At 38.8% G+C, this 26,163-nt stretch overlaps 1 protein-coding gene across 4 annotated transcripts in view; it reads left to right on the forward strand.

Annotated features, from left to right (window-relative positions):
- Positions 1 to 26,163, forward strand: part of CR2 (complement C3d receptor 2) — a 49,244-nt gene that overhangs the window by 14,639 nt on the left and 8,442 nt on the right. Inside the window, exons 3-24 of one of the 4 annotated variants that reach the window (XM_027564356.1) lie at positions 630 to 729; positions 1,155 to 1,240; positions 2,719 to 3,117; positions 4,728 to 4,904; positions 4,987 to 5,089; positions 5,707 to 5,792; positions 6,886 to 7,275; positions 8,891 to 9,079; positions 9,168 to 9,267; positions 9,483 to 9,565; positions 10,262 to 10,669; positions 12,100 to 12,276; positions 12,367 to 12,457; positions 12,735 to 12,811; positions 17,354 to 17,761; positions 18,134 to 18,310; positions 18,385 to 18,472; positions 18,827 to 18,909; positions 20,219 to 20,611; positions 21,646 to 21,831; positions 23,186 to 23,374; positions 24,333 to 24,356. In XM_027564356.1, the coding sequence (XP_027420157.1) occupies positions 630 to 729; positions 1,155 to 1,240; positions 2,719 to 3,117; positions 4,728 to 4,904; positions 4,987 to 5,089; positions 5,707 to 5,792; positions 6,886 to 7,275; positions 8,891 to 9,079; positions 9,168 to 9,267; positions 9,483 to 9,565; positions 10,262 to 10,669; positions 12,100 to 12,276; positions 12,367 to 12,457; positions 12,735 to 12,811; positions 17,354 to 17,761; positions 18,134 to 18,310; positions 18,385 to 18,472; positions 18,827 to 18,909; positions 20,219 to 20,611; positions 21,646 to 21,831; positions 23,186 to 23,374; positions 24,333 to 24,356 (4,014 nt within the window). The remainder of the gene's footprint in view (positions 1 to 629; positions 730 to 1,154; positions 1,241 to 2,718; positions 3,118 to 4,727; positions 4,905 to 4,986; positions 5,090 to 5,706; positions 5,793 to 6,885; positions 7,276 to 8,890; positions 9,080 to 9,167; positions 9,268 to 9,482; positions 9,566 to 10,261; positions 10,670 to 12,099; positions 12,277 to 12,366; positions 12,458 to 12,734; positions 12,812 to 17,353; positions 17,762 to 18,133; positions 18,311 to 18,384; positions 18,473 to 18,826; positions 18,910 to 20,218; positions 20,612 to 21,645; positions 21,832 to 23,185; positions 23,375 to 24,332; positions 24,357 to 26,163) is intronic. The other 3 variants (XM_027564357.1, XM_027564358.1, XM_027564359.1) reach the window with 3 other exon arrangements.

Raw genomic sequence — 26,163 nt, forward strand, 5'->3', positions numbered from 1 at the left:
CAGTACCTGGTGGCTCAGAGGGTAAAGCATCTGCCTGCAATGCAGGAGACCTGGTTTAATCCCTGGGTCAGGAAGATCCCCTGGAGAAGGAAATGGCAACCCACTCCAGTACTCTTGGCCTGGAAAATCCCAAGGACAGAGAAGCCTGGTAGACTACAGTCCATGGGATTGCAAAGAGTTGGGACTTTGATGCTGGGAGGGATTGGGGGCAGGAGGAGAAGGGGACGACAGAAGATGAGATGGCTGGATGGCATCACTGACTCGATGGACATGAGTTTGAGTGAACTCTGAGAGTTGGTGATGGACAGGGAGGCCTGGCATGCTGCAATTCATGGGGTCGCAAAGAATCGGACATGACTGAGTGACTGAACTGAACTGAGAGACTATAAATTATGGTTGACCACAAATAATATTTTCATCCACACTTAGAAATATAGACTACAGGTTTTAAACAAATAGTGTTATGGAGTTGAAAGATAAAAATTTTCTAAATGTCCAAAAGTTCTTTGCATAAGCATGGGTAGGCTACTCAGCCAGTCCAGTCATATTGGAATTTAATAAAAGCAGAAAAAAATCCCTAAAATCCCAATCCCGATTTTTTTTTTTTTCTGTTTTGTTCTCCCTTGTAGGTAAATCATGTACGGTTCCTAGAGAACTCCTCCATGGCTCTGTCCACACACCTCAGGGTATCATGTTTGGGGCAACAATTACATTTTCTTGTGACAGAGGGTGAGTTGGCAGGAGACATCTCCAGAGTACGTGGATATTAGAACAGTAGTTTCAATGGAAATCATCTGTCTTCCAAAAAAAAAAGATATGAGTAATTGCCACCCACCCTTAAAAATGGATAAATAAAAAGAATCACCTCTCTGATATGCTCCAGGGAGAACTGTTTAGGATGACCCACTAGAGTGGATCCCTAGAAGAGAAAAAATTTGCGCTACTCCTCTTCCAATTTTAAATCTTCAGTGTTAGTGACCAGGAGGTCAAATTTCATTTGTCTTTACATTGTTGAATCTTATGTATATGTCCATAGTCCTTCACCATTACTTTCACCATGATATTCTATTCTTTGCCATTCTTTCAGTGGAAAAAGTTCTAAGCTTTTCTAAAATGTCCAGCTGGGAGATGATCACTCATCTCTTTATCTTTAGATATCGACTCATTGGTGACACATCTGCTACATGTCTTATCTCAGACAATACAGTAACCTGGGATAAGGACCTACCCCTTTGTGAATGTGAGTAGAATTTTTGTTCTTGTCCCCCTCTAGAGGGAAAGTGGGCATCTACACATCAAAATAAGTACCCAGGAAGGTTACACTTGTTCTGAGCAGATCTGGACACAAATCTGTGATTTATTTTCTTCCATGCCCCCAATCCCACTACCCTTTCTTTCACTTACTGTACCTTGATGGTAAGTTAGTTCACAGTGAATAATTGCTCAAGTCTAAAATATGCTACAAGACTCCACTCTGCCAGCTTAAATCCAAGCAGAATTTATGGCACTCTAAGTACCTTTTGTAAGAGTTTATCTGTACTCTGGGGGTGAGGACTGGTGACTAAGTCATATTTAGGGGGTTTTATTAGGCCAGTTCCATGTACCTTGCTACCTTGATACTTTCCATTTAGAACCATCTTTGAGATGAGCTTACAGAATCTCAGCAATATGGGTTAATTGTAGGTGAAGTGGAAGTTTGGTTTGCAAGAGTTGAGACAAAATTCCCAGAAGATATTACATTTATTTTTAAATTTCTTTTCTTTTTATTTTATTGGAGGCTAATTACTTTACAATATTGTGGTGGTTTTTGCCATACATTGACATAAATCAGCCATGGGTGTACATGTGTTCCCTATCCTGAACCCTCATCCCACTCCCTCCCCATCCCATCCCTCAGGGTCATCCCAGTGCACCAGCCCTGAGCACCCTGTCTCATGCATTTAACATGGACTGGCAATCTGTTTCACATATGATAATATACATGTTTCATGCTATTCTCTCAGATCATCCTACCCTCGCCTTCTTCCACAGATTCCAAAAGACTGTTCTATACATCTGTGTCTCTTTTGCTGTCTCGCATATAGGGTCATTGTTACCATCTTTCTAAATTCCATATATATGCATTAGTATACTGTATTGGTGTTTTTCTTTCTGGCTTACTTCACTCTGTATAATAGGCTCCAGTTCATCCACCTCATTAGAACTGATTCAAATGTATTCTTTTTAATGGCTGAGTAATACTCCATTGTGTATATGTACCACTGCTTTCTTATCCATTCATCTGCTGATGGACATCTAGGTTGCTTCCATGTCCTGGCTATTATAAACAGTGCTGTGATGAACATTGGGGTACACGTGTCTCTTTCCCTTCTGGTTTCCTCAGTGTGTATGCCCAGCAGTGGGATTGCTGGGTCATATGGCAGTTCTATTTCCAGTGTTTTAAGGAATCTCCACACTGTTCTCCATAGTGGCTGTACTAGTTTGCATTCCCACCAACAGTGTAAGAGGGTTCCCTTTTCTCCACACCCTCTCCAGCATTTATTGTTTGTAGACTGTTTGATAGCAGCCATTCTGACTGGCGTGAGATGGTACCTCATTGTGGTTTTGATTTGCATTTCTCTGATAATAAGTGATGTTGAGCATCTTTTCATGTGTTTGTTACAGAAGATATAATATTTAAATACCTTCTCTCTTTTCCTATCTACCACACTGCCAAAGCTATTCCTTGTGAGCCACCCCCAGCCATCTCTAATGGAGACTTTCAGAGCAGCAATAGAGACTACTTTTACTATGGAACAGTGGTTACTTATCAGTGCCATGTTGGACAGAATGGGAAAAAGCTGTTTGACCTCTTGGGTGAGAAGTCAATATATTGCACCAGCAAAGACAATCAAGTTGGCATCTGGAACAGCCCTCCCCCTCAGTGTATTCCGGTAGTCAAATGCCCAATTCCAGAAGTTGAAAATGGAGCTATGGAATCTGGATTTAGGCGTTCATTTTCTTTAAATGACTCTGTGATGTTTAAGTGTAAGCCTGGCTTTACCATGAAAGGCAGCAACACAGTATGGTGCCAACCAAACAGCAAATGGAATCCTCCACTGCCAAAGTGCTTCAAGGGTGAGTTGGGCTGCAACTTTGGGGATCTAGAAATAAAATGAGATTTTGGGAGAGATATATGTAGGATACCTATGAGAAGAGGATGATAAAGACAGTGTGTGTTGTTGGATATCCTGGTTAAAGAATTTAAAAGTAGCTAGGCAAAGATTCATAAATTTTCTAAAATATTTTTATTATAATACTACATACATATAGGTGTACAAAAGCTTTTCTACTATGCTTGATAAAGGCTTGAGAAAGAACAGCAGCAATAACAACAAAAAAGAGACAGAGAAATTGGAAAACATAAACTAAGTGAAATGGGAGCACTGAATATGAAATAGAAAAGGTGCAACAAACTAGATAAAAGTAAGAGATCATTATATAGTCCAGTTGCTTTTAAACATATCTGCTCATTAGAAACACACCTGGAGCTCTGGAGAGAAAAGTAGCAATACCTGGACATTTTTATTTTTCAAAAAAGAATCCAAAATAATTCTGCTATGTATCTGGATTTTAAAAAGTAAATTCAAGTTTTTCTATTAAATAGTAGTTTTAGTGATATAGAATTCTGTTATTTTCTGTTGACCAATCATGATACAGTGGTATTATGTGAATAATAGTTGCATAATCACAATAGTAAAATATGTTTATCAGTTTTCACAATCAATAGATAGACACAAATTAAAAGATATTTATAATTTTATAATGGAAACATGATCAACCTAACAATATAAAATAATTACATATTATTTGGGGGGTTAAATAGGGTGATGTGGTAAGTGGGAAAAAAAATTTTAAAGTAAACTTTGAAAGTAGTATCTAAATGTTGAAGAGATGAGAAATTTACTATATTCTGGGACAGAGCTAGATATACATTAATTTAGGGGAAATCAGAAGACACTAAAAAAAAAAAAAAAAAAGCAGATAGTACCAGAGCCAATGATCAAAGATTTTTATATGATTAAAATTGTATGTAGTTAGATTTTATTTAAATGAGGATAAAATTAACTCTTAATCCCATTAGCCAGGCCAGTAGGGAAAATTGATCAGAATTAGATTTAAATTACTATACGCTTTATACATTCTTCTATTGAAAAATGTAGCCTTTATGGAATAAGGTTAGAATTAAGACTGAGTCACTTCCCCCATTTCCCCTCTTTCTCCTACTTTTATTGAGAAATGCCCGACTTCCTAAAAACCTGGCACCATTTGGAGTTCCTTCCCCAAGACTTAAACACTTCATCATTGGTGTGGGGACCAGGAAGAAAGGGGATATTTTGGTGGTTAAAAAAAAAAAAAAAAAAGGCATTATAATAGTTTGGTTCCCTTGGCTACAGTATTAGTGAGAGGATATCCATTTAAATAAAACAGGAAAATGATGAGGAGGGGTCATATTTCCTGGCACAGATCAAGATAGAGAGGAGATAGATGCAAAGTTCATCATGTCTAAAATATGTAACATATAGTAGCGTCATTCTGTCTCACCCAAAAGAGTGTTTGCCTTAAACTTAGGAGGGCTGACATGACCACCTTTATCCAACTCCTGCCAACCCTAAATTGGCTTAGGTTGTAGAGAAGAAAGTTCTTATTTTAGAAATAACAGGCCTCCGGTCCTGTTTTCTTCTCAGGGTGTCTACCACCTCCACATACCCACCATGGTAATTATAACCAATTGGATGAGGAATTCTTTGCAGTTGGACAGGAAGTGTCCTACAGCTGTGAGCCTGGCTACACTCTCATTGGAACTAATCCTATACAATGTACATCCTTGGGAACCTGGAGCCATCTAGTACCCAAATGTGAAGGTGCATAAAGGTCTATTTCATCTCAAGGAAACTCAGTTGTTTCCTGACTCTTCATGTGCCAGCCTTGTTTCTTTTTTCCTAGTGAAATCATGTGATGACATTCCAAACCAACTTCTCAATGGTCGTGTGGTAGCTCCTCCTAATCTCCAGCTTGGGGCAGAGGTTTCATTTGTTTGTGATAAAGGGTGAGTGCAAAGTGACCCATAGCTAGTCATTGCTAAGTGTGATCTTTAAAGACAGTTACATTTCTTTGCCTCTGATTTTCTCTCTCCTTTTCTTTACCTTTTATGATTAAGAATTCTGTTGTTAAAAGAATCCCATTTATTTTCTCCAAATGTGTGCATGGTCAGCCAAAGTTGGGAACTGTCCTCTCATCATTTGCAAAAGCAAAGATTAGGCTCAGAAGTTAAGATTTCTTTTATGGAGACTGAATGGACGTTGAGGGTTCAGTAAGAGGGGCTCTTTGAAGTGAGCTTAAGAAACAAAGTCTTTGATGTTTTCCTGACTAGGGACTAAGGTTGTTTCCTTCTAATGGTCAAGAAAATCTTAACATTTGGATGCTGAAGATTAAAGCAAGAACTCAAGGAAAGAGCAGACCATCAGGACTGTTTGCTCTGTGTTTTTAGCTGGTCTGAAGTCTTCATATAACTTAGCTAATTCTCAATCTTGGACTTTTTCCTTAGGGAAAATTCTTATGAAGATAGACCCCATTAATCCCACACTCTTGAAAGAAGTGTTTAGTTTCCATGTAACGGAGAATTGGTTTGTTCTGGTGATAATTTGCTGCCCCTTATTGTTTAAGGTACCGGTTAAATGGCCAGTCTTCTAGTCAGTGTGTCTCAGAAGGAATGAGAGTTTTCTGGAGTAATAAATTTCCTGTCTGTGAACGTGAGTAGAAAGCAAAAGTAATCAAGTATGGATTGTGCCTCTTGATTTTTGGTCTGTTCTTATGCATTTATCAATTATAAAATCTATCAACATGTATGCTTTGAACATATACATGCCACTCTTCTGTATGTTTTAGAATGCAGGCCAAAACTAACTTTATTCAATTGACTACAAATGGTGTTGAGTATTCTATGTGTATAAGGATAAAGGCTCTCAAAAGTTACTCCAGCTGAAAATGAATAGCACTGATGCACTGACATGGTAATGCCACTTCCTCATCTGATGAGCAAATCTTGGAGCTAAATGGAAATCAACCAGAAGTTTCAGAGGTTGGCAGTTTTTTCTTTATTCTGAGACTCACTCAGGAAAAGTGTACATATACTAACACAGCTATAAACAATTAATATTCTTCATGCCCAATAGGACAAGTAAATAAAAGATATTATTTGAAACCATTTCCTGTGGCTTCTTCAAAGGAGACAAGCATTAAAAGAAGACAATTGACTTGCAGTGAGGATGCAGTATCTTTTGTAACAGGACAGAATGTGGTCTCTATACTTAATAGCCCCAGTTGTGCTTGAAATAGGTGTTGCATAATTAGCATGTTCCAGGTATTGTACTTGTCATTTTCAGCTACCTTCTTACTAGATTAGGAAACTGAGGCTTAAAAAGGGTGAGACTTGCCTAAGGTCACGCAGCTATTGAATGACTGTGGGGATTTGAAACCAGGCCTATTGAGCCCAAATTGTACACATGTAATTAGTACGTCATTAACATTATTTTCATGTACTATTTACCTTTTGTTTCATTATTAAAGTTGATTAGACACAGAACTATTCAATAAATTCTGTTTCATTGTTATTGTTTGGTCCTAATTGCTTTTTTTGCTGAAGATCAAGAGAAAGGTAAGAATTTAGCAGCTTAGGGACAGCTCTTACTGAGCTGTCAGAGTGAGTATGAATAAGAGAGAAATTATATGAATTTCTAATCTATTTCTGAAACAGTGACATGACCTATATTTGGATCTTTTATCTAAATTTGAATCTTATTTTCATGATCAGTGTGACCACATATTTTCTTTCCTACTTTGCAGGGATTTTTTGTGACCCCCCTCCTTCTATCAAAAATGGACGCAGTAGTTATTATTCTGGTCCTGTAGCTCATAATGCTGTGGTGACCTATACATGTCAGAGTGCCTTCCGCCTCATTGGAGAAAGACGTCTTTTTTGTATAAGTAAAGACAATGTGAATGGAATCTGGGATAAAGCTCCTCCTATCTGTGAATATTACGATAGAAATTCTGTTTGCTCTGAACCCATAGTACCAGGGGGATACCGAAGTAAAACATCTAGACCACCATTCAGACACGGTGATGCTGTGACATTTTCCTGTAATGCCAATTTCACCATGAAAGGAAACAAAACTGTTTGGTGCCGAGCAAATAGAAGGTGGGGTCCGACACCATTACCAACCTGTGAGAGTGGTGAGTAGAATGAAAGTAAAATTGAACCAGAAGCTTGGTCCCTTCCATTTCTGTGCAGGTTAAGTTTGGGATCATTCTGAAGGAAGAACAGTGTGAATGTGTAAATGGTAAGGGTGGAGGGAGGAAGCAAGGGAAAGGGTGAAAATGACAGTTTCCTATTTTTTTTTACCTTAGTTGTAGAGGGATATAAATGTTCATTCATCAATAGAGCAAATAATTTTAAAATATAATGGGAAAATCTAACTGAACACACCTAATATTTGAATGGAATATCTCACAATGATAGAGGCCAGAGTTAGTCTGGACTGTGGAAAGTGGATAGTTTAAACTGTCTATCTAAGGTATTGTCAAATGAAAAGAAATGTGGGCTCCTAAAGCAAAAACATACTAAATGGATTTAAAATTTATCTATAAGAGCTGTTAATGTAGTACGGCAGAAATGGTTTGCCATTCCCTTTGACCTCTATAAATACTTTCTGAGTGATCCACACTATATTCCAAACTCATCTCCTAAGCCATAACATTTCAAATCAAGTTACTTTGAAAATGGACATGAGTTTTTGCGAACTCCAGGAGATAGTGAAGGACAGGGAAGTCTGGTATGCTGCAGTCCATTGGGTTGCAAAGAGTTGGACATGACTTAGTGACTGAACAACAACTTTGAGAACAGGAACTACTGTAAGTTCCTTTTCTTTGTATTTTGTTTGACTTACGTTGCTTGAACTCTAAATCTGAATTTCAGTTATGTAATTATGGGATCTGGCAATATTTGACAAAAATTGTACTATCAAAATAATCAAAATACGATTCTATCTATAAAATCTTGGGGGCATTCTGAAGATAGTCACAAATGAGGTGACCATGGAAAACAATTGTGTGTGTGTTTGATAGTCACTCAATCATGTCTGACTCTTTGAGACTCACAGATTGGAGTCTGCCAGGCTCTTTTGTCCATGGAATTCTCCAGGCAAGAATACTAGAATGAGTTGCCATTCCCTTCTCCATGGGGTATTCCTGACCTAGGGATGGAACCCAAGTCTCCTGCATTGCAGGCAGATTCTTTACCATCTGAGCCATCAGGGAAGCCTGAAAAACAATTAAGTCTTTATAAAGACTTAGATAGGCCTCTATGTATTGACATGGAAAGACATAGATTATTAAACAAATAAAGCAAGGCATTGAACAATATGTATTGAGCATCACACAAAGGAAAAATGTGTGTGTATATATCACATATAGGATAAAAACAAACTATATTACTGATATCTGGCAGGATAATCTTATAAATAACAGCATGCTACTTTTGGAGCATAGAATAGGCTTAAGGGTAGAATGGGAGTATGAGTGAAAAATGGACTTTATTTTTTGGTAATTGAAGGTTTTCACATGGTAAATATAATTCATAAAGTATAACTAAAATATAATGTACTATTTGTAGTATAAAATGGATATAATTAAACCACACCTGTTTAATCTTTAAAAGACTGAGTTGACTATTAATAATGACTGTTTGCCATACATCATGTATCATTTATTTGGATGTATGTACTAAATCAAAATATAGACTGTGAAGGAACTGTTATCTGATGACCTTTTTCCTAATGTGTCTGTAAAGATATCCCCCTGGAGTGTCCTTCACTTCCCACAATTGCCAATGGGCATCACACAGGGGAGAGTGTTGGCTCCTTTGCTCCAGGATTGACTGTGACCTACAGTTGTGAACCTGGTTATTTACTTCTTGGAGAAAACACCATTCACTGTTTGTCTTCGGGAGACTGGAGTGCTGTTGCTCCCACATGTAAAGGTACTCTAAATTGACAATCATCTGGGTTAAGAATTTGGGCTATTATGTTACTTGCCATATTTTGCTCATCTTTGGATTGCTTTCTTAGAGGCAGAGTGTGAAGCTCCAGGACCATTTCTCAATGGGCAGATAAAGAGGCCCACTAGTTTTGGGGTTGGTGCAACTGTGAACTTTTCCTGTAATGAAGGGTGAGTGTCTAGAGGCCCAATGGGGTTTCATTCATTTGACTTATGTGTGCATGGTGTGAACTGTGAAACTATGAGGGTCGATGGACAGCTTGAGGTTGTGAGATAATGCTGATAAAAAGAAGTTAGTGCCCACAAATTAAGTGAATTTATCTTGGATTTTTAATAGAGGCTTTCATTCTGCCTAATCATTCTGAATGACCTCCCTTTGTCTCCAGGTATCGGTTACAAGGACCACTTTCTAGTCAGTGTGTAATTTTTGGACAGCGTACTTTTTGGACCAGGATGCCAGCATGTGAAGGTAAGTTAGGCAACTGTAGTTTGTAACTTGCTCCTTGGCCAGAGGTTCAGCAAGACACTGCCTCCTCAGCTTAACTGAAAGTTTTTTTGTCTAGTTGTTACTACACAGATCTTATAGAACAAAGATCTCCTCTAGAGATCTTTGTCTTTTCATACTGTTCACGGGGTTCTCAAGGTAGGAGTACTGAAGTAGTTTGCCATTTCCTTCTCCAGTGGATCACATTTTTTCAGAACTCTCCACCATGACCATTCATCTTGGGTGGCCCTGCAGAGCATGGCTCAAAGTTTCACTGACTTGCACAGGCTGTGAAGAAATCTTTAGATTTTAAGGGATATATTCTTCACTGAAGCATCCTTGTATTATCTCTTTATCCTTTGCTTACTCAGGTAAAACAGGGTTCCTGAGCATTTCTTTCTCTGAAAGCTATGTACAATTGCCATCCAGGCCATGCACATAATGGAGATTATATACTTGGTAAAAGAAATAAAAGGATCAGTAAAGTAGATATATTCAGGAACAAAATTTTAGATCATACTTTCTGAATTATTTTGCTATAGCTGCTTTGACAGATTCATCACAGATTCAAACACTATTGTCCCTGAACCGAGGATATGAGAGTGGCATCTAGAAACACCGGAGACATTCTTTGTTGATAGTACAGCTGTAATCTTGTCAACTATCTCTCTAATTTTCTAGAAATTCTTTGCCCATCACCTCCTCCTATACTCAATGGAAGACATACAGGCACCTCTTCAGTGATCTTTCGATATGGAAGCACAGTCAGTTACACTTGTGACCCAGGCCCAGAGAAAGGAGTGAACTTCATCCTCGTTGGGGAGAGAACTATCCGTTGTACCACCGATAGTCAGAAGACTGGGACCTGGAGCGGACCTGCCCCACGCTGTGAACTTTCTGTTTCTGAGCTTTTGTGTCCACCTCCTCAGATCCCAAGAGGCCAAATATCATCTGGGCAGAGAGATCAATATTCCTATAATGACACTGTGGTATTTGCTTGCATGTTTGGCTTTACCATGAAGGGTAGCAGGGCAGTCCGATGTAATGCCCAAGGCACATGGGAACCGTCAGTACCAGTCTGTGAAAAGGGTGGGTATTCCAATGTTCAGAATAAATGCTACTGATTTCTTCTTTAGAAACATTAGAGAAGGTGTTATGGACTTCAGCAGGACCTTTTCCAGCTTCCAGTCCCCTCAATTATACCAAGTATCAGTTTAGTTCAGTCACTCAGTCATGTCCGACTCTTTGTGACCCCCATGGACTGCATCACATCAGGCCTCCCTGTCCATCACCAACTCCCAGAGCTTGCTCAAACTCAGGTCCATCGAGTCAGTGATGACATCCATCCATCTCATCCTCTGTCATCCCCTTCTCCTGTCTTCAATCTTTCTCAGCATCAGGGTCTTTTCCAATGAGTTAGCTGTTCACATCAGGTGGCCAAAGTATTGGAGCTTCAGCATCAGTCCTTCCAATGAACATTCAGGGCTGATTTCCTTTAGGATTGACTGGTTGGATCTCCTTGCAGTCCAATGGATTCTCAAGAATCTTCTCTAACACCACAGTCCAAAAGCATCAATTCTTTGGTGCTCAGCTTTATTTATGGTCTGACTCTTACATCCATATGTGACTACTGGAAAAACCATAGCTTTGACTATACAGACCTTTGTCGGCAAAGTAATGTCTCTGCTTTTTAATATGCTGTCTAGGTTGGTCATACGTTTTCTTTCAAGGAGCAAGTGTCTATTAATTACATGGCTGCAGTCACCATGCGCAGCAATTTTGGAGTCCAAGAAAATAAAGTCTGCCACTGTTTCCATTGTTTCCCCATCCTTGGGTTGGAATCTTCCCACCTTGCAGGCAGATTCTTTACCATCTGAACCACCAGGGAAGCCCAAGAATACTGAAATGGGTAGCCCATCCCTTCTCCAGGGAATCTTCCCAACCCAGAGATCGAACCGGGTTCTCCTGCATTGCAGGTGGATTCTTTACCAGCTGAGCTTTCAGGGAAGCCCACCCTCATCAAATATAGTGAATATCAGTTATACAGAAGCCTTTTAAAACACTACCATTCATTTTGTGGAAGTATCCTTGGAGGAAAAACATTAGGGATCACTAAATTGTCCCTTTCTTTAAAGTGAAAAAAAAAAAAAAAAAACTGGAGAAAATGTTTGCTTGTCTTAACAGTGATTTCTTAAAAGAGACTTCAGCAAAATCCCACCCTATAGATAGATCAGAATCTCCCATTAGAAGCATACAAGAGGGTTCCTTAAAACAGGAAGAGACAGCAAACGAGTTGGAGCACTCAGTTGGAATGGAAAACAATCTACAGCAGCCTAAATGCAGAAAAAAAAAGAAAAAGAAAAAGATAACCACTGACCTAAATTACCCAAAACTGGGCTGCAAGATTACGGCTGTACTGTACAACTGCCACCAGAATGGCATTGTAGCATTGATATCAAAATCTTTGGCTCAGTTTTTTCTGTTGTTTACATAAGAAAAATTATCTGCCTTTCTTTTAGATTGTCAAGCCCCTCCTAAAATCCTCAATGGGCAGAAGGAAGACAGACACAGGGTTCGCTTTGTCCCTGGGACATCCATAAAATACAGCTGTGACCTTGGCTATGAGCTGGTGGGAGAAGAATCCATACATTGTACCCCTGATGGAGTGTGGATGCCCACTGCTCCCACATGCAAAGGTTCCAGGCTCTGAATTTTGATTTTTTTTTTTTTTTTGGTTTTGAAATGGCCTTCAGTTGATTTCTCATTCTCCTTTTTTTTTTTCTTAGTGGCAGAATGTGAACCTGTCGGAAAGCAAGTCTTTAAAAAACCCAAGAACCAATTTATTAGACCAGATGTTAACTCTTCTTGTGATGAAGGGTAAGTGAGGACTATCTCAGACTACAGTAGGTACACTGCAAGCCCTGTGTTAAGAGTTTATCTCAAAGACCTTCTTCATGGGTTTGTGGACATGTTGATCACTCTGTTTTTCCATTAATGGAGACTATGCTGTTCAGTGGATGGGTTGTGCTCCTGGTGGCTACATTTTTGTTCCTATAGTTGCCTGTCCTGAAAGTAATATGTGCTATTGAGCCAATAGCTTTTGCTTAGGCTAATGGTCCACAGATAACAAAATGTCTTGACTCTTTGTCCCTAGGTACCGACTGGGTGAAAGTGTCTATCAGCAGTGTCAAGGCACAATTCCTTGGTTTATGGAAATTCGTCTTTGTAAAGGTAAGTAGAAAAATAACAGGGGATCTAGAATAATGTGAGATCAATGAATATGAATAACAGAGGATCTAGCTTCCTGTGGCGGCTCAGATGGTAAAGCGTCTGTCTACAATGCAGGAGACCCGGGTTTGATCCCTGGGTTGGGAAGATCCCCTGGAGAAGGAAATGGCAATCCACTCTAGTACTATTGCCTGGAAAATCCCATGGACAGAGGAGCTTGGTAGGCTACTGTCTATGAGGTCTCAAAGAGTCGGACACGACTGAGCAACTTCACTTTCACTTTCACTTTAGCTTCCTATGAGATTTCTGTTTTAGACATGTTATGGGATTATGAATATTAGATTCCATTCTTTTCTCTCTGTCAATAGTTATAGTTGCACAGTTTTGCTTTCTGTTGCCTCCTCTTTTACTCGAAGCATAGCAATCACTTAATGTGAACTCATTTAACTACTGATTCTCTTATGTGATTTGGGAGAATAAGAGTAATGAAGTCAGTAAGTATATGAACCATCATCCTTAAGTCTGGGTATACTAGCTTAGTGGTAAGAAAGAGGACTGAGATGGGATCTGAACTCAGATTCTATTTCTACTTATTGACTTGGGGCAATTTATGTAATTCCTCTGAACTCAGGCCTCTTATCTGTAATGTTGCCATAAGATTTCAGACCTCAAAGTTGTTATAATTAAATGCTACTATCCCTACATTAAGGATGAGAACATTGTCTATCAAAAAGTAGATGTTCAGTAAACAATAAAAATTCTTGGCTAACCTACCATACCATCACAACACAAAGATAAACCATCTCAAAAAACCTTAATTCTATTCCTCTGTGCTGTTTATTGACCTATTCATATCAGTTCAGTACTAAGTCATATCCGACTCTTTGCAACTCCATGGACTACAGCATGCCAAGCTGCCCTGTCCATCTCCAACTCCCAGAGCTTGCTCAACACATGTCCAACACGTAGGTGATGCCAACCAGCCATCTCATCCTCTGGTGTCCCCTTCTTCTCCTGACTTCAGTCCTTCCAGCATCAGGGTCTTTTGCATCAGGTGCCCAAAGTATTGGAGTTTCAGCTTCAGAAGTCCTTCCAATGAATATTCAAGACTGATTTCCTTTAGGATTGACTGATGTGATCTCCTTGCAGTCCAAAGGACTTGAAAGAGTCTTCTCCAACACCACAGTTCAAAAGCATCAATTCTTGGTTGCTCAGCTTTCTTTATGCTCCAACTCTCACATCCACACATGACTACTGGAAAAACTATAGCTTTGACTCTCTCTCTCTCTTTAGTTGCTCTGTCATGTCCGACTCTTGTGATCGCATGGACTGCAGCCTGCCAGGCTCCTCTGTCCATGGGATTCTCCAGGCAAGAATACTGGAGTGGGTTGCCATTTCATTCTCCAGGGTATCTTCCTGACCCAGGTATTGAACCCGGGTCTTCTGCATTGCAGACAGATACTTTACCAACTGAGCTATAAGGGAAGCCCTCATAGCCCTCTAGCTTTGACTAGAAGGACCTTTTTTGGCAAAGTAATGTTTCTGCTTTTTAATATGCTGTCTAGGTTTTCTTCCAAGGAACAAGCATATTTTAATTTCATGGCTGTTGTCACCATCTTCAGTGATTTTGGAGCCCAAGAAAATAAAGTCTCTCACTGCATTGTTTCTCCATTTGTTTGCCATGAAGTGATGGGACTGGATGCCATGATTTTCATTTTTTGAATGTTGAGTTTTAGGCCAGCATTTTCACTCTCTTCTTTCACTTTCTTCAAGAGGCCCTTTACTTCCTCTTCACTTTCTGCCTTAGGGTGATGTCATCTGCTTATTTTAGGTTATTAATATTTCTCCTGGCAATCTTTATTCCAGCTTGTGCTTCATCCAGCCCAGCATTTTGTATGATGTACTCTGCATATAAGTTAAACAAGCAGGGTGACAATATACAGCCTTTATGTACTCCTTTCCCAATTTGGAACCAGTCTGTAGTTCCATATCTGGTTCTAACTGTCACTTCTTGACCTGCATACAAATTTCTCAGGAGACAGGTAAGGTTGTCTGGGGTTCCCATCTCTTTAAGAATCTTCCACAATTTGTTGTGATGTTGTGATCCACAGTCAAAGGCTTTGGCATAGTCAATAAAGCAGAAGTAGATGTTCTTCTGGAACTCTTGTTTTTCTACAATCCAATGGATGTTGGCAATTTGATCTCTGGTTCCTCTGCCTTTGCTAAATCCAGCTTGAACATCTGGAAGTTCTTGGTTCAGTACTGTTGAAGCTTAGCTTGGAAAATTTTGAGCATTACTTTACTAGTGGGTGAACATTTGTGTGGTAGTGTGAAGCTACTTTGGCATTGCCTTTCTTTGGGATTGGAATGAAAAGTGACTTTTTCCATTCTTGTGGTCACTGATGAGTTTTCCAAATTTTCTGGAATATTGAGTGCCACACTTTCATAGCACCATCTTTTAGGATTTGAAATAGCTCAGCTGGAATTCCATCATCTCCACTAGCTTTGTTTGCAGTGATGTTTCCTAATGCCCACTTGAATTCGCACTCTAGGATGTCTGACTATAGGTGAGTGATCACAGGATCATCATTATCTGAGTCTTGAAGATCTTTTTTGTATAACTCTTCTGTGTATTCTTGCCACCTCTTCTTAATATCTTCTGCTTCTGTTAGGTCTATACAATTTCTGTCCTTTATTGTGCCCATCTTTGTATGAAATGTTCCCTTGGTATCTTAAATGTTCTTGAAGAGATCTCTAGTTTCTTCCCATTCTATTGTTTTCCTCTATTTCTTTGCATTGATCACTTGAAAAAGGCTTTCTTATCTCTTCTTGCTATTCTTTGGAACTCTGTATTCAGATGGGTTTATCTTTCCTTATCTCCTTTGCCTTTCACTTCTCTTCTTTTCTGAGCTATTTGTAAGGCCTCCTCAGGAAACCATTTTGACTCTTTGCATTTTTTTTTTTTCTTTCAGATGGTCTTAATCACTACCTCCTGTACAATGTCATGAACTTCTATCTATAGTTTTTCAGGCATTTTGTCTATCAGATCTAATCCCTTGAATCTATTTGTCACCTCCACTGTATAATCAGAAGAGATTTGATTTAGGTCTTACCTGAAGGTCTAGTGGTTTTCTCTACTTTCTTCAATTTAAGTCTGAATTTTGCAATAAGGAGTTCATGATCTGAGCCACAGTCAGCTCCCAGTCATGTTTTTGCTAATTGTATAGAGCTTCTCCATCTTCTCCTGAAAAGAATATAATCAATATGATTTTGGTATTAACCATCTGGTGACGTCCATGTGTAGAGTCATCTCTTGTGTTGTTGGAAAAGGATATTTGCTATGACCAGTTCATTCTCTTGGCAAAACTCTGTTAGCTTTTGCCTTGCTTCATTTTGTACTCCAGGGCAAACTTGCCCGTTGTTCCAGGTATCTCTTGACTTCCTACTTTTGCATTCCAGTCCCCTGTGATGAAAAGAATATCTTTTTTGGGTGTTAGTTCTAGAGTGTCTTGTAGGTCATCCTAGAACCTTTCAGCTTCAGCTTCTTCAGCATTAGTGGTTGGTGTACAGACTTGGATTACTGTGATATTGAATTGTTTGCCTTGGAAATGAACAGAGATCATTCTGTCATTTTTGAGATTGCACCCAAGTACTGCATTTCAGACTATTTTGTAGACTTTGAGGGCAACTCCATTTATTCTAAGGGATTCTTGTCCACAGTAATAGATATATTGGTCATCTGAACTAAATTATCCCATTCCAGTCCATTTTAGTTCACTGATTCCTAAACAGTTGATGTTCACTCTTGTCATCTCGTTTGACCATTTCCAATTTACCTTGATTTGTGGACCTAACATTCCAGGTTCCTATGCAATATTGTTCTTTACAGCATCAGACTTTACTTCCATCATCAGTCACATCCCCAGCTGGGGATTGTTTTCACTTTGGCTCTGTCTCTTCATTCTTTCTGGAGTTATTTTTCCACTCTTCTCCAGTAGCATATTGGGCACCTACCAACTTGAGGAGGTCATCATTCAGTGTCATATCTTTTTGCCTTTTCATACAGTTCATGGGGTTCTCAAAGAAAGAATACTGAAGTGGTTTGCCATTTCCTTCTCAAGTGGACCACATTATGTCATAAGTCGCCACCATGACCCATCTATCCTGGTGGCTCATAGTTTTGTTGAGTTAGACAGGTTGTGGTCCCTGTGATCAGTTTGGTTAGTTTTCTGTGATTGTGATTTTCATTCTGTCTGCCTATTGACGTATTGGTTGTTATAAAAAGAATTCTTTTCTTAATAATTTGCTATCAGACTTTAGTCACAATATGATATTTATATACATCTTTTAACACATTGCAAAGATTTTTTCAATGAAATCTTTTAAATTGAATTTTACATACATGATGAGTTTTGACACAAAACATAATCATATCTCACCCATATTCTCTAGGAAACCTGATAAAAGATTTATAATCAGCTTCATTTCTTTTCTTTGGTGTTTAATACTGAAACAGAATTGTAGAGTAAGTTTTCCTCCCTCCAGATATCACCTGCCCACCACCTCCTGTTATCTACAATGGAGTACACACAGGCAGTTCTTCAGAAGATGTCCTGTATGGAACTACAGTCACTTACACATGTAACCCTGGGCCAGAAAGAGGAGTGAAGTACAACCTCATTGGGGAGAGCACAATTCGTTGTATAAGCAATGATCAAGAGACAGGCATCTGGAGTGGCCCTGCTCCTCTCTGTAAACTCTCCCTCCCTGCTGTTCAATGCTCGCATGTCCATGTTGCAAATGGATACAAGATATCTGGAAAGGAAGCTCCATATTTCTACAATGACAGTGTGATATTCAAGTGTGATGATGGATTTATTTTGAAGGGCAGCAGTCAGGTTCGTTGCAAAGCCAATAACACCTGGGATCCTGAAATACCAGTTTGTGAAAAAGGTAAAAATCAAGTGGAGAAAAAATGGAGGTATTTATTTGTTTATTCTTGTTTGTTACCTCCCACTCAAAGCTAGAGTTGTGGGAAAAAGCAAAGGGGCATAGATTACCATCCCATTCTGTATTAAAACAGTCTATTCGTGTTGTATATGTTCTTTATCCAAATGCTCCCTTGGATATGGGATAAAGTCAAGGTAGATAATTCAGAAGATCTGTTTTTAAGGTGGCAGTTTCCTTCAAAAGAGCAGAAAGCACTCAGTAATGAATAAGGGCTTGCTGTTTTGCTTAAAAGTTTCAGATTGTCTATTGTCAAATGTTGTGTATTTAGTGTTCTTGAGTTTTTGTTGGTATTTATGTGGGAAGTTTTCTCTCCAGGCTGTCAGCCACCCTCTGGGCTCCACCATGGTCGGCATACAGGTGGAAATAGGGTCCTCTTTGTCTCTGGGATGACTGTAGACTACACCTGTGACCTTGGTTACTTGCTTGTGGGAAACAGATCCATTCATTGTATGCCTTCAGGAAATTGGAGTCCGTCTGTCCCTCGGTGTGAAGGTATTTTCAGTTCCTGAGTTGTCTTTCTCTTTTATATCAAGCATATATAAGTAATTTCAACTTTGCTCCTCTAGAAGCACAATGCCAACCTTTGGAAGAAGATGTTCGAGAACCTCCAGTTGATTCACTCGTGGTACCAGCTAATACATCTTGCCAAGAAGGGTTAGTAAGACTCATTCTCATAAAGGGTCTCCATCTTGCTTTATGCATTAATTCTAGCCTCAATTTGTCCTGGTGACTCCCTTTTAAGGTTCTTCATTGTCACTTTAACAGAGGATGCGAGGTTATAAAGGTCTAACTAGCATCTCTAACTTTTCAGTCCTTTATTGACATGAAAATGCCTTTGCTGGGAGCACCCTAAGTCTAAAGCAGTTTTCTTACTTGAAGGGCCAAGACTTTTGACTCTTTTGTGCCAAATTTCTTATTTAGAAGTGCCTCTATATTACTGGTTTGAGGAGGCTAGGTTTCAGAGATGTGATTTTTAAGAAGAGAAAATGTATTATAATCTCTCTCTAGGTACCGGATGATGAAATATGCTTTTCAAAAATGTCAAGATGATGAAAATAGGGTTTGGTTCCAAAGGATTCCAGTTTGTGAAAGTAAGTTAAAAAAAAAAAAAAAGTCCATGGGGTTGTAGAGAGGTAAAGAGGATAGGTCACTGCAGAGCTATTCTATGCCTCAGCAGTGTATGTGTTCTAGCTTAGTTTATATAAAACATGTTTTGGTATTTAGATAGTACTGGCAGTGGGAAACAAAACTGTCAAGTAGGAAATGAATACCGTTGACCCTCTGTATTTGCAGGCTTCATAACTTTGTGTCAACCAACTGTAAATAATATATATATATTATATATTATTTACATTTACATTATTTATATTTATATTATTTATATTATATATATTTTTAAATCCTGAAAGTTTCCAAAAGCTAAACTTGAATTTGCTATGCACTGCGTACTATTTACTTAGCATTTACATTGTATTTGTAAATATTTAGATAGCATTTATGTTGTATTCAGTATTATAAGTCATCTAGAGGTGATTTAAAATATATAGGAGTCTGTGCATAAGTTAAATGCAAACACTATGCCATTTTATATAAGAAGCTTAAGCCTCCTTGGAATTTGGTACTGATGGGGGACCCTGGAATCAGTCCCTTGTGGGTACTGAGGAATGACTGTATTTGCAGTAAGCCTGCTAATTGCTAAAAATTAAAAAAATAACAATATAAACTATTTATTTCATGGGAACATAGCTGTATTTATTCCTTTGTCTATATTTATACTCTATTTTCTGAATTATTTTGGAATGAGTATGTATTATTCATAGAGTCAAAAAATTCAATGAAGTTTTTTAAAGAAATTATGATTCAGCATCTAAAATTTAAATAACTTTATGTGTGCTCAGTTACTCAGCCATGTCCAACTCTTTGCAACCTCATGGACTGTAGTCTGCCAGGCTCCTCTGTCTATGGAGTTTTCCAGGCAAGAACTAAGTGGATTGACATTTCCTCCTCCAAGAAACAACTTTATAGCTATGTGCAGTACACACAAGGTGATGGCACCCCACTCCAGTACTCTTGCCTGGAAAATCCCATGGACAGAGGAGCCTGGTCGGCTGCAGTCCATGGGGTCGCTGAGGGTCGGACACGACTGAGAGACCTCACTTTCACTTTTCCTTTCATGCATTGGAGAAGGAAATGGCAACCCGCTCCAGTGTTCTTGCCTGGAGAATCCCAGGGACAGGGGAGTCTGGTGGGCTGCTGTCTATGGGGTTGCACAGAGTCAGACATGACTGAAGCAACGCAGCAGCAGCAGTACACACAGTTGCATAGTGGCATTTGTATCTGAATGAAGACTGTCTACTATGGTGTACCAGCTGAAGCAGAATTTCCTGTTCTCTTCTGCAGTTATCCACTGTCAGGACCCACCGGTGATTAACAATGGGAGGTACAGAGATGTGCTGCCAGGAGGCTTTCCATATGGAAGCGAAGTCTCTTATGAATGTGATCAAGGATTTGATCTCCTGGGAGAGAAAAGTATACGGTGCATAAGTGATTCTAAAGGACTTGTATCTTGGAGTGGACGTGCCCCGCAGTGCTTAAAATCTCCTCCTGTGACTCACTGCCCTAACCCAGAAGTCATGCATGGACACAAGCTAAATAAAACCTATTCTTCATATTCCCACAATGACATATTACATATTGCTTGCAATCCCGGCTTCATCATGAATGGCAGTCACTTGATTAGATGCCATACCAACAACAAATGGGTGCCAGGTGTACCAACTTGCATCAAAAAGGGTAAGATATTTTAAGGAACAAAATATGGGGTGTTACATAGAATTTTTAAAAAGGGGTTTTGAATGTGCACTTGTCATTTCACCTATAGAAAGGCAAGTTAAAAGCTTAGGTAATCATATTATTTTACAAAACACTTGCTTGTCTTATTTTCTCAGCTCATTTTTTGTTTTCCTTTTTCTTTCCAAGCATGTTGACAAAAGGTACATGAAAGGATAACAGTTAACTTCTAAATTGATAGGATCTTCCAAATTTATTATTTTTATTAGTTTAGAATAGCAAAAATGCACATACCTTTTTCAGCAAATGTTTGGCAGTAACATTGCTTGATAATTTCATATTTAAGGCTGTGCTATCAGCCAGAAAGATATATTTGAGTATTCTGGAGAATGGAACTAGCCTTAAAACCCACTTAATTGTCTTGTAATTTTAGTTGTCATTGGTGGTTTTATCCCTGTCAGTGGCTATCTGCAACAGAGAATGCCAACTGGCAACCAAGAACTGAATTCAGAACTGTTTATTTTTGTCTAGCACAGCAGTCTTATTTTAAGTGAGACCCATCCCTACTGCCCAAGATAAACTGTGAATCTGTGATACAGTGAGGATCCCCTTTGCTTTCCTGCAAGGTACCAGTAGCTTGAATTAGGCAGTGGCTGCCATTTTTAGAAAGATAGGTGCTCTATAACTTGGCATCACTTCCTGGTGCCTGTAGATATTTGAAGGCGTGACACTTGACTATAGCCTTTCTATCATATAAAGAGAAAAGATTACTATTCTTTGATAGATTACAATTGTAGGCTGCAACCACTGATGTTTCATTATCTTACTTTTGACATTTGCTTTCAGATCATATATGGTGTAGGTAGGGAATGCAAATATCTGTCCTATACTGCTTGGTTTGGGTGGAATGAGTATTTTTGGATACTGATCAGTTGGCTTGTTGCCTGCCTTCTTTATGTATTGTTATCAACTACAGAGAGTATTGGCTATGTGTTCCTCTGTACTAAATTAAAAATCCTTTCATATTGATGTCTAAGCTTTCTTTGGCTGTCAACGTCCACTTACAATCTCCCATGGAAATCATACTGGTGGAGACATAACTCGATTTTCTCCTGGAATGTCAATCCTGTACAGCTGCAACCAAGGCTATCTGCTTGTGGGAGAGGCACTCCTTCTTTGCACACATGAAGGAACCTGGAACCAACCTGCTCCATATTGTAAAGGTGTGTTCTCTATTTGTTTTCTTATTTTTTAAATAAAATTTGTCCCAAGTAGATATTTTCAGTTAAGTACTTTCAACTTGCTTCTAAGTCACTTCAGTTGTGCCCGACTCTGTGAGACCCCATAGATGGCAGCTTACCAGGCTCCGCCGTCCCTGGGATTCTCCAGGCAAGAACACTGGAGTGGGTTGCCATTTCCTTCTCCAATGCATGAAAGTGAAAAGTGAAAGTGAAGTCGCTCAGTTGTGTCTGACTCTTAGTGACCCCATGGACTGCAGCCTACCAGGCTCCTCCGTCCATGGGATTTTCCAGGCAAGAGTACTGGAGTGGGGTGCCATTGCCTTCTCCTAAGTACTTTCAACTTAAAATAGCCAAATAGATGCATTGATTGGATCATTTAATTAATGTATTTAATCCAATTAAATATATTTAATTGGATTAATAGATGAAGTAATCTAAATATTGCAAAATAAAGAAAATGACTGAAGGCCTTAGTCTATATGAGCTATCATATATGTAGTCACTTAAATATGGAAAGATGAAGTCTTTATGTAGATTAAACAACTAATACAGATCGAATGTGCACTGTGGTTAGTTATGATAAGTGTACATTTGACAAAATACTCCTAAAAATACTTTTTTGAGCATATTTCCCTGTAAGTGGTGGTAGAATTATGGGTATACTTATAAAAGTTTTTCAGAATGTCATTTTTACTACCATAAATAGTGCATATGAAATATGAGTGGTGAGTTACTACTAAATATTAGTTGAGCACTTAGGGCACACAGCACTTTGCATGCCTTCTGTCATTTAATCCTCATGAGAACCGTATGAGATTGGTGTCATTATTCCTGTATTATCGATGAGGTCCTCGAAGAATGGAGAGATTTATAACTTATACAGAGTCAAACAACTTGAAAGCCCTAGAGTTAGTTCAAATCCAAAATCTCACACTATTGGCCACTACACTGCAAAGACTAAAGAAGAAAAGAGGAAGCATTCACATCTAAGAAGAGTTAGAGAACAAGAGTAGAAGTTGAGGAAATAATTCAGAAGTCTTAACATTACTCATTCATCCTGCATCATTTCTCTAAGAAGCCACAAAAATTATTCATTATTGGTTTAGAGACTAAAGCACAAGAAAGAAAGTTATTTGATAACCAGGGTGTTATTGAGGTAGATGGCTGACACTAAAAGTCTATGCCTAGGATATAATTTTGTGTTATTTCAGTGAAGTTTTACTAACTGAGAATAGAATAAATTGGTTTCATAAATCTTTCCATTAAGGGCAGTATCTACATTCTTAGTTAAAGGTCAAAATATGACACAGATTCAATTAGATTCCTTTAATTTCAGAGGTGAACTGTAGCTTCCCAGAACATATAAATGGAATCCAGAATGGGCTGGAGCCTGGAAGAATGTATCAATATGGAGCTGTTGTCACTTTAATGTGTGAAGACGGGTATACCCTAGAAGGCAGTCCCCAGAGCCAGTGTCAGGAAGATCACCGATGGAACCCTCCCTTGGCTGTTTGCAAATCACCCAGTAAGTGCAAAGAGCTTCTCTGCAGCTTCTACTTGTTTCACTGGAAAGAAGAGACAGAGGGTTATCCAATTTCAGGGACTCCTGGGTTTCAAAGTGACGTAGGTTTGTGATCAGTGGTATAGTAACAGAAGAATTTGAAGTCAGTGGTCTATTGTAGTAAAAGTGAGACTTTCTGAAGATTGGGAAAGTAAAGAAAGAATATAAAGAGAGATGAGCACTGATTTAAAAGGTGCAAAGCTCACAGCCTTATACAGTGGTCCTTTGGTATCTTCAGGGGAATTGGTTCTAGGACCCCCTCAGATACAAAAATCTGCAGATTCTCAAGTCCCTTATGTAAAATGGCATAGTATTTGCATATAATCTGTGCACATCCTCCCATATACTTGAAGTCATTTCTATATTATTTATAATACCCAATGCAATGTAAATGCTATGTAAATAGATGCTGGGCTAACAGCGTGAGCTTTGCTTTTTGGAACTTCCTGGAATATTTTACTTTTTCAAATATTTTTTAATTAGTGGTTGGTTGAATCCACAGATACAAAAGACAGACTGTATTTTGAAAGAAGTTGCTCCCGAGACTTCTGCTATTGCTGAATCTTGATTTATAAGTGCTTACTGATATGACAGGGACCTCCAAAAATATGCTAACTAAACTGTTGTAATCGTTGTTTCCATTCTGACCTGAGAAATCCCTGATTATAAAGTTGAGCTTATTATTTTTTTTTTTCATGAGTGAACTACCTCACCTTAAAGTGGAAAAAAATTTAAAGGCCAATGAAGTTGTTACATAAAGAATGAAGAAAGATTGGGTATAATTCAGTGTTCTGATACATCTTTTTAAGTAGACTTAAAGAAGAGGGATCTGAGTGTTAATTTCTGGGACATCCATGGTATTTGGAGCTATGTGGAGCCATGCAACTAAACTAATGTTTTCATGATTTTGTATTTTCCTTAGGTTCACTTGCTCCTCTTATTGCTGGTAAGTTTTCTTAAATTCTTCAATAAAACTTCTAAGGTAATTTATACAAATATATGTAAATTTTGAGGCACTGGAGAAATATCAATAAACTCAGATATGCAGATGACACCACCCTTATGGCAGAAAGTGAAGAACTAAAGAGCCTCTTGATGAAAGTGAAAGAGGAGAGTGAAAAGCTGCTTAAAACTCAACATTCAGAAAACTAAGATCATGGCATCTGATCCCATCAGTTCATGGCAAACAGATGGGGAAACAATGGAAACAGTGACAGACTTTATTTTTGGGGGCTCAGAAGTCACTGCAGATGGTGACTGCAGCCATGAAATTAAAACATGCTTGCTCTTTGGAAGAAAAATTATGACCAACCTAGACAGCATATTGAAAAACAGAGGCATTACTTTGCCAACAAAGGTACGTCTAGCCAAAGCTTTGGTTTTTCCAGTAGTCATGTATGAATGTGAGAGTTGGACTATAAGGAAAGCTGAGGGCCAAAAAACTGATGCTTTTGAACTGTGGTGTTGGAGAAGACTCTTGAGTCCCTTGGACAGCAAGGGGACCCAACCAGTCCATGCTAAAGGAAATCAGTCTTGAATATTCATTGAAAGGACTGACACTGAAGCTGAAACTCCAATACTTTGGCCACCTGATGTGAAGAACTGACTCATTTGAAAAGACTTTGATGCTGGGAATGACTGATGGCAGGAGGAGAAGGGGACGACTGATGATGAGATGGTTGGATGGCATCACCAACTCAATGGATATGACTTTGAGTAAGCTCCGGGAGTTGGTGATGGACAGGGAAGCCTGGAGTGCTGCAGTTCATGGGGTCGCAAAAAGTCAGACGAGCAACTGAACAGAACTGATATGTGCTGTGCTTAGTCACTCAGTCGTGTCAAACTCTTTGTGATCCTATGGACCGTGGTACACCAGGCTCCTCTGTCCATGGAATTCTCCAGGCAAGAATACTAGAGTGAGTTGCCATTCCCTTCTCCAGGGGATCTTCCCAACCCAGGGATCCAACCCAGGTTTCTCGCATTGCAGGCAGATTCTTTACCATCTGAGCCACCAGGGAAGCCCTGTATCCTGCCTGTTAAGTTTTTCATTTGAACTCATGAGAAATTGTACTTTTTTTTTTTTTTTTAAAGTGTTCTAAGGCTCTTTTAATGTGCACTTCACATCACAAACTGTCACTTTTGGATGGGATGAAATGAATGACTTGATCAGCTACTCCCAGTTTTTAGTTCAAAAGTTTAGGTTTACTAAAAGTTTGGGCTTCCCATATGGTGCAGAGGTAAAGAATTCACTTGTCAGTGCAGAAGATGCAAAAGATGTGAGGTCAATCTCTCAGTTGGGAAGATACCCTGAAGGAAATGACAACCTACTTCAGTATTCTTGCTTGGAGAATTCTATGACAGAGGTGCCTCACAGGCTATAGTCCATGGGGTCATAAAAAGTACGGCATGACTGAGCTAGTGAGTGCCACACACAAAACTTTCGTTTAACTATTGGTCTTTTGCATAATTTGGTTGCTATCAAAACAGATTCATTTATTCTGCAGTGGCAAAATATATTTCACAACTGAGAGTTAAATATTGTATGAAAAGTCACGGAATCCTGGTGTCCTGAGCTTCTAATTTCACTCCAGTGACAAGAATATTACTAATAAAACTGAAAAGAACAGAAAAGCTGAACCTAAACTTGACTGGAACCTTGTGATCAAATGCTTGGTGCTTTAGAATAAATATGAACTGGATTAAATCCAAAACGTAAGCCCACATACAACTATTTTGGAATTTAGTATCTGTAT

This window comes from Bos indicus x Bos taurus, chromosome 16, assembly GCF_003369695.1.
Source record: "Bos indicus x Bos taurus breed Angus x Brahman F1 hybrid chromosome 16, Bos_hybrid_MaternalHap_v2.0, whole genome shotgun sequence".
NCBI classification, from domain to species: domain Eukaryota; kingdom Metazoa; phylum Chordata; class Mammalia; order Artiodactyla; family Bovidae; genus Bos; species Bos indicus x Bos taurus.